The sequence below is a fragment of the Salarias fasciatus genome, chromosome 9, assembly GCF_902148845.1.
Source record: "Salarias fasciatus chromosome 9, fSalaFa1.1, whole genome shotgun sequence".
Taxonomy (NCBI): Eukaryota; Metazoa; Chordata; class Actinopteri; order Blenniiformes; family Blenniidae; genus Salarias; species Salarias fasciatus.
The window spans coordinates 7,109,276-7,115,960 of record NC_043753.1 but is presented as its reverse complement, the minus strand read 5'-3'; the positions used below and the strand labels follow the sequence as shown (position 1 = coordinate 7,115,960).

General features: G+C 42.8%; 2 protein-coding genes across 2 annotated transcripts; one reads left to right on the top strand and one right to left on the bottom strand.

Annotated features, from left to right (window-relative positions):
* Window positions 1-272: 272 nt before the first annotated feature.
* On the bottom strand, window positions 273-2,607 carry cebp1 (CCAAT/enhancer binding protein (C/EBP) 1). The gene is given in 4 exon segments (XM_030100053.1): window positions 273-581; window positions 656-705; window positions 708-921; window positions 2,542-2,607. Coding segments are annotated over 4 exon segments (576 nt in total). The 5' UTR covers window positions 2,545-2,607.
* A 305-nt stretch (window positions 2,608-2,912) lies between these two features.
* Window positions 2,913-6,338, top strand: LOC115393950 (neuroguidin-like). The gene is made up of 11 exons (XM_030099064.1): window positions 2,913-2,945; window positions 3,201-3,260; window positions 3,354-3,425; window positions 3,734-3,871; window positions 4,009-4,093; window positions 4,179-4,231; window positions 4,353-4,470; window positions 4,550-4,724; window positions 4,808-4,961; window positions 6,067-6,127; window positions 6,281-6,338. The coding sequence occupies exons 1-11, from the start codon at window positions 2,925-2,927 to the stop codon at window positions 6,298-6,300; spliced, it is 957 nt and encodes a 318-aa protein (XP_029954924.1). The 5' UTR covers window positions 2,913-2,924; the 3' UTR covers window positions 6,301-6,338.
* The last annotated feature ends 347 nt before the right edge of the window (window positions 6,339-6,685 follow it).

The window sequence follows — 6,685 nt, the reverse complement described above, 5'->3', positions numbered from 1 at the left end:
GGACTGGTAAATAGTGCCATAACAACCTTTCAATTTAAAGTTAAAAGTTTTAGAGTATCTGTGATAAAAACAGCCATTCTTGCATCTGCAACTCTTCTGAAATTTATTGGAAAAAATCAATATTTTCTTTGAAATCTTTACCGTGGTGGGCCCGATTGGAGCCTCTTGTGGGTCGGTGTTGGCCCACAGGCCTTATGTTTGACACCCCTGTCCCAGACGCAGTGGACCTGGGATGTTGCAGCCCGGTGAGCTGGCCCGGCGTCGCCCGGTGCTCAGATGGCGGCCCCCGCCGCCGCGGGGCCCTCGTCGGGCCCCTGCAGGTGCTGCTGGGACAGGATGTGTTTGAGCGTGTCCAGCTCCTGCGTCAGCTGTCCTATCCTCATCTGCAGCTTCTGGTTCTCCTCCTGCAGCTGCTGGGCCCGCTGCTGGGTCAGCAGGATCCGGCGCCGGGCCTTGTCCCGGCTCTTCCGCACCGCGATGTTGTTCTTCTCGCGCCTCAGGCGGTACTCGGCGCTGTCCTTGCTGATGCTCCTCTTGGTGACGGGCGCTCGCAGGGTGGGCAGCAGGAAGGAGGAGAAATCCTGCCGAGAACACAGATGAGCGCGCGTGAGGAGGAAAGACGGCGGCGTGGCGGTGGGCGGGCGTGAGGTCTGACCTGCTGAACTCCTCCGTGGCTCTGCTGGGGGTTCGAACCGGGCCCGCCGGGGCGTACGGCAGGTACGACAGCCCCATCATCTGCTCCGACGCCCGCTCGTCCTCGCCGCCCCCCCTCATGTAGGACATCATGTCCATCTGGGGCAGCTGGTTGGTGGAGGCGGGCTGGTGGTGGGGCGCCACCGGGTTCAGGGTCTGACTGTGGGTCTGACCCGGGTACGAACTCACCCACTCCTGGATGACCGAGGAGACCCTGGAGTCAGACATCTGGAGGGGGCGACACAACAGCAGGGATTATCGTTTCAGCAACAACAAAAAAAATGGAAGAAAATTACCTGACGAAGACAACACATTTGATGAAAAGAAATTTGACAGTAAAAATTCTTTTAGCTCTACAAATAAAGAACTAATGAAATCTGATGATAAATTTACCAATCTCTGTGGGTTTTTTTTTTTTTGACATTTCTAATAAATGACAATGTCATTAAAAACTTTGGACTTAGTGCTGTTATACTTTTAATTCAAAGTAAAAAAAAGGCCTTTCCGTTGTTCAGTCTGTTTCCTATTTTACCATCCTCTTCCATTCTCCTCTTTTATAAAATAAATTGTTATATTTTCAGGAAACTTAAATACAAACACATTCTGTTGATAGAAGGAAAGCAAAAAAATAAATATTCTTTATTTTCTTCCTTATGCAGAATTGGACATACAAAGGTTATGCTGTCTGTCTCCAGTACAGAATAAATGCTGCCTTTTTTTTCTTATTTAAATTACGAGACAAACATAAACATAAAGTCTCATAAGGTGTTTTGTTGTTGTGAACAATGAAGACAATCGTTTCTTAAAATGAAAAGGAAAACTAAATCCTCCTCGGGGCTGCACTCTCCACTTAGACACATGTTAAGGTTATTTCTGTTTGGTATAAAAGGAAAACAGCGCAGTTAAAATATGTTTTACATTCCTTTTTTTTTAATTTTGTCGTTAAATTTTGCTTCGTTATTTTTTTATTTGTGCCACAAAATTCCTGTACACCCCATCATCTACATTTACCTCTGACAATAGAAAATAAAGGTCGCTAAAATTAAGAAAATTTAATTTTCTCACTAAAATAAAACTCTTAAAATGTGTCTGTTTTGTCATTTGATACTGATAAAAAAAAAATTTAAAATAAGAGTGTGACACTTGAACCGGTTTTGAGCACCAAAAGAGCTACAAGTTTGATTTACAGTTCATCCACATTTCTAAATATTACAAGTAAAACACAGCTTTTCTGAACTGTGAGGATTTATAATGTAGCCAATCTAAATAGTAGATTTAACTTGGGAATGTATTTCAGATTTGACAGCCACATTTTAGAATCCTCTACATCATCAAATTCATTATTTAGATAATTTGAACCATAAAAAATGATGTGTGAATAACAAGATGAAAATCTCATTACAACATTCCTTCCTACAAAAGCAAACTTTACATTTTCAGTCATCTAATTAAAAACTAAACTTCAGTTTTCAAGTTGTTTAAGTACAAATAATTGCATTTATTCACAATGCTTCAAATGCTTCAGTTAATATGTTGTCAATGATGATAGATAGATAGATAGATAGATAGATAGATAGATAGATAGATAGATAGATAGATAGATAGATAACAAAAAACTGCAATATTACTATAATTCATCAAACTGCAGGAATTAGCCTAGATCTGTATTTATAATGTATCATATCTTCATTTATCGTTTTCCTTTTGAAAATGTTTGAAAGTCAGATGTAAGTTTGATTTTTATCAAATCAACTATCAGAATCAAATTTGATTGTTGATTAAATCAGTAATCAAAAGTACCTTTGGATGTTGAATGAACTTTATTGGTAAAAGTTTGATGGGACTCACCATGACTGTGGCAGATCAGATTATAATCCCGCGCCCAGCTCCTCCTCACAGTGTCGGACTGAAAAGTGAACTCACAGGTACCCCATTACTTCCTCACGCTCACGCACACACGCACTCACGCACGCACACATTACTACTCCTACTACTACTCCAACTACTACTACAATAATGTAAAAACTCTAAATGTTCTAAATGTTGGAAAGTAAATACATAATGACATTTAAACTTCGTTTATGTTAAATATATCAAATATTGTCAGAAACGGAATGAGTTGAATGCTTTAGTTATCATAAAGCTAATGATATTCGCTGCTTTGTTGTCAGTTTCTCTCTCGCGCGGTAACACTTTTGTCCTACGGTGGCTTCCGTAGCTCTGAAATTAAAATGGCTGCCTCCGTAAACAACGTGAGTATAAATTAGCTTGTCAAGAAATAGCCTTTTCTCGATATAAAGAGTTTGTAACGACAATTACTGCAGTCGTTAGAGTTCAACGGTATAAATCGTTCTGGGAAAAGGTTATTCAGTGCAGCAAACTGTCGATTTGTGGTTTTAACGCCTTTGCTCGGCTCACGGCTGACCGCGTTTTACAGGGACCTGCTTGGAAATACTTGAATGTCTAACTCCGTTTTTCTAAAAAGTATGTGATGAATTGTATTTCAGGATTTGATTGAAAGCGATTTGCCCAAAGCAGTTGAGCTGCTGAATAATCTCACAGAGCAGGTAAGATGTAAAGTTTATAGAAAAGTCTCTAGTTGTAATGAAAACAGCATTTCAGTGAAATAGAGCTGATAAGAAATGATATTTTGTCTTCAGGTGGCTTCAGTCACAAGTCATGTCCAGGGGATCCTGGCTAAAGTCAAAGATGGAGCCTTTAAAACCTCACAGGTGAGTGCAAACTGTGAATAATCAGCAGATCTGAACAAAGAAAAATCTTTTTTTTTAACTCCATTCCGTTTAAATTATTTCATAATCAACAGTACTCTGTGAGAGTACTTGTCAGCCATCAGTATGATGCTAATATAATGTACTATTATTGAAAATCAGCCAAATCGTCTGGAGATTTTTGTTTTTGAACCATTCAGAGTGCAGCAGATGTGGAAACGTACCCAACTCTTGTGCCTGCTTTATGTCCACATTTCCAGGTTTGTGGTTTCACTGGGATCATTTTTGACTCTTGACTTCTGTGTGTGCAGGGTTTATCTTTCCTGGACCTCCGGTACCACCTGCTGCTCTTCTACCTGCAGGACCTCACTCACCTGATCAGCATCAAGACGGAAGGAGGCCGAATCAAAGAGAGCGAGGCTCTGGACAGAGTGGTCACCATCAGAACTGTAGGCTTCATCCCAGATTGTTAATTCCCACTGCTGTCCTTCATTTTGTTATCATGGTCTTCTATGGGACTGTGAAGCATTTATGACTTCTTCTCTCTTGTTTTCTGATCTCTCTCTCTCTCTCTGTATTCTTGAAGGTTTTGGAGAAAATGCGACCTTTAGACCACAAACTGAAGTATCAGATTGATAAGCTGGTGCGGACCGCTGTGACCGGCAGTTTAGGTTTGACTTTTCTTCATTCTCTCTGGAAAATATCATCTAAAACATGCACAGAGGTCCTAAATCATGCATGTTTTGCTGCTTTCAGCTGAGAACGACCCGCTGCAGCTGCGTCCCAACCCTGGAAATCTCATCAGCAAAGTAAAACTTGCTTATCTTGTGATTTAGAATTGTATTTTTTTGTGATTTATATCAAAGTTTAATCTGTCTTTTGTACGTTGGCTGCTTTAATCTGAGTACTGACGGTTTTTTGGCCTCTTAGCTGAGTGATTCTGAGGAGTCTGAAGATGAAGACAAGAACAAAGACGATTCGGAGAAGAAAGCAGCTCCCTCTAGTGGCAGGAAATATATACCACCCAAGATTGCCCCAATGCATTATGGTAATGATCCAGTTTCAGAGACTCAGTTGATTTAGGACGTTTTGAAGTGATTGATCCACATTTACGTTTGGCGTTCCAGACGGAGACGTGACGGAGGCCGACAGGAAGAAGATGCAGGCGGAGCGGCAGCGGCGAGCCGCTCTCCGGAGCTCGGTGATCCAGGAGCTGAGGCAGCAGTACAGCGACGCCCCCGAGGAGATCCGGGAGCGGCGGGACTTCCAGAGCGAGCGCGAGAGCCGCGAGGAGCTCCACAGGTTCCCTCAGTTCTATTTTTAAAATACGCCTGGCGAACAGGCGTCACCCTCAGTGGTTCACATTTCCTTTTCTCACCCACAAGGAAAAACTACGAGGAGTCGATGATGGTGCGTCTGAACATGCCGAAGCATCAGAAGAACTCCAAGAAGAGAGGCATGATGGCCATGTCGGGCCAGCTGAGCGGCATCACACACTTCAGCGACATCTCGGCTCTGACGGGCGGCGAGGGCGCACCGGTACGCTGATAGTCACACCGCTACTCAAATTTTTAAGAATTCTAAGAAAACGTTTGAATTGGAAACACGTCATTTTTGCGTTTTACCTTCAGAGAATTTTTGAAAACGAAGTCTGTTTACACAGAAGCAACAGAAATGCCGGCGACAGCGTGCCAGGCCACGAGTTGGCGCTGTTGGTTGTTTTTGTCATGAAACCACTCATGCACATCCACAACAGCTGCATTTTCCTGGCTAAAGAACAAACCACTCCTCATCTCGCCTCATTAAGTCAAATAACATAACTAAAAACTGTTTTATGTATCGCCCCTCGTTACAAAACAAATGAAGCCACAAAGTGTTTTCCAATTAGATTCTTATTCTCATTCAGTGTTACTGGAGTTTGGCTGCCATCCGCACATAATGGCTGTCGGACTGAGCCCTCCTGACGTGAGTCTGGAAGCTCCACTCTGAATCGCTCCCGGGAGACTGGGTGGTCCGGGCGCTCCGGTGCAGGGCTGCCAGGACCGTTGGCAGTATCCACACTCGGTGCCTGCACAAGTCTGGCTCCGCACTCGGTTCTGTCTCCGTCTGGAAGAGGCCTGACGAGGGGATTCATGGATGCGGATGCAGATGTGGAGAATCTGAAGAGGCGCTCACAGATTCAGTAGAATTAAACAGATTGAAATCTGTTCAAAGAATGGAGAAGTGTTGACATTCCTGACGGACTGGTTGTATCAGGGAGTCCTGGTGAAAGGTGACGGAGGAGACGGCGCGGGGAAGAAGTATGTGGAGGCAAAACTAAAGTCTGAGGCCCCGTGTTTCAGTGAAAACACAGAGCTTTCTTTGCGTTTTGGGGGTGTGTTTACACGATGGCAGAAGTCGGACTCACTGAAAAGACAGCTTTTTGAAAACGGTTCTCAAGGTGGATCTCAACAGAAACGCTCCGAATAGGGAGAATTCAACAGCAGTGACTCTTCAAGGAGGTCAAACCTCTAGTTCAGGAACCAGAAGACGCTCCAGTTAATCTTGATTTGGCTGGATCAGTAAAAATGGTTTCTGGTGCAAAATGCAGTCAAATTTCCAGATATTAAACCATTATTCTGACACATGTTCTGATGCTGTGCAGGAAGGAGACGGTCGACCCAGGAAGAAGAAGAAAGTCATGAAGAAGAAAACCAAAAGAAAGGGTGAGGATCATGAAGAAGATCACTCAGCAGATTGGAAATGATTCCATGTTTGATTGAATGCTGGTTCCCATATATTAACCTAGTTGTAATTCCCACAGTTAATCTTTTGGAGGTTTTATCTTGTGTATCATCACATATTTCTTTTCTCCACAGCCTTCAAGAAACACAAATAAATCACAAGATGAGGATTTCCTACAACAAGCTTTTTTTTTTTTTTTGAGAAATAAATATTCCATGAGCTCCAGCCTGCAGTGTGTGGATCTCTTCATTGATCTAGTTTTATTCCTCACCAGGAGGTGGCACTCATGTCTCCTCGAGAAGGCTTCGAAGTGTCTTAATTAACCTGTGAAGGATCCAATCAAAGTGAAACTATCATGAAAGACTGATTCACATCATGTTTCCTTCATGAGAGCTGAGCTTCAGAAATACTGTCCGTCCATCTAAAGAACGATCCCAGCGGACTGGGAAAAGACTGAATCATATTGGATTAGTGATTCCATCACAGCACAGAGACAGTCAAACTTACTCATATTCAAATCTACATTCAATTTAAAGACA

Excerpts from the sequence above, each read along its gene's own strand:
- LOC115393950 (XM_030099064.1), top strand. The coding sequence starts at position 2,925 with ATGGCTGCCTCCGTAAACAAC. Across the intron at positions 2,946-3,200 it reads TGGCTGCCTCCGTAAACAAC|GATTTGATTGAAAGCGATTT; the intron begins GTGAGTATAAAT and ends ATTGTATTTCAG. Across the intron at positions 4,725-4,807 it reads AGCCGCGAGGAGCTCCACAG|GAAAAACTACGAGGAGTCGA; the intron begins GTTCCCTCAGTT and ends CTCACCCACAAG.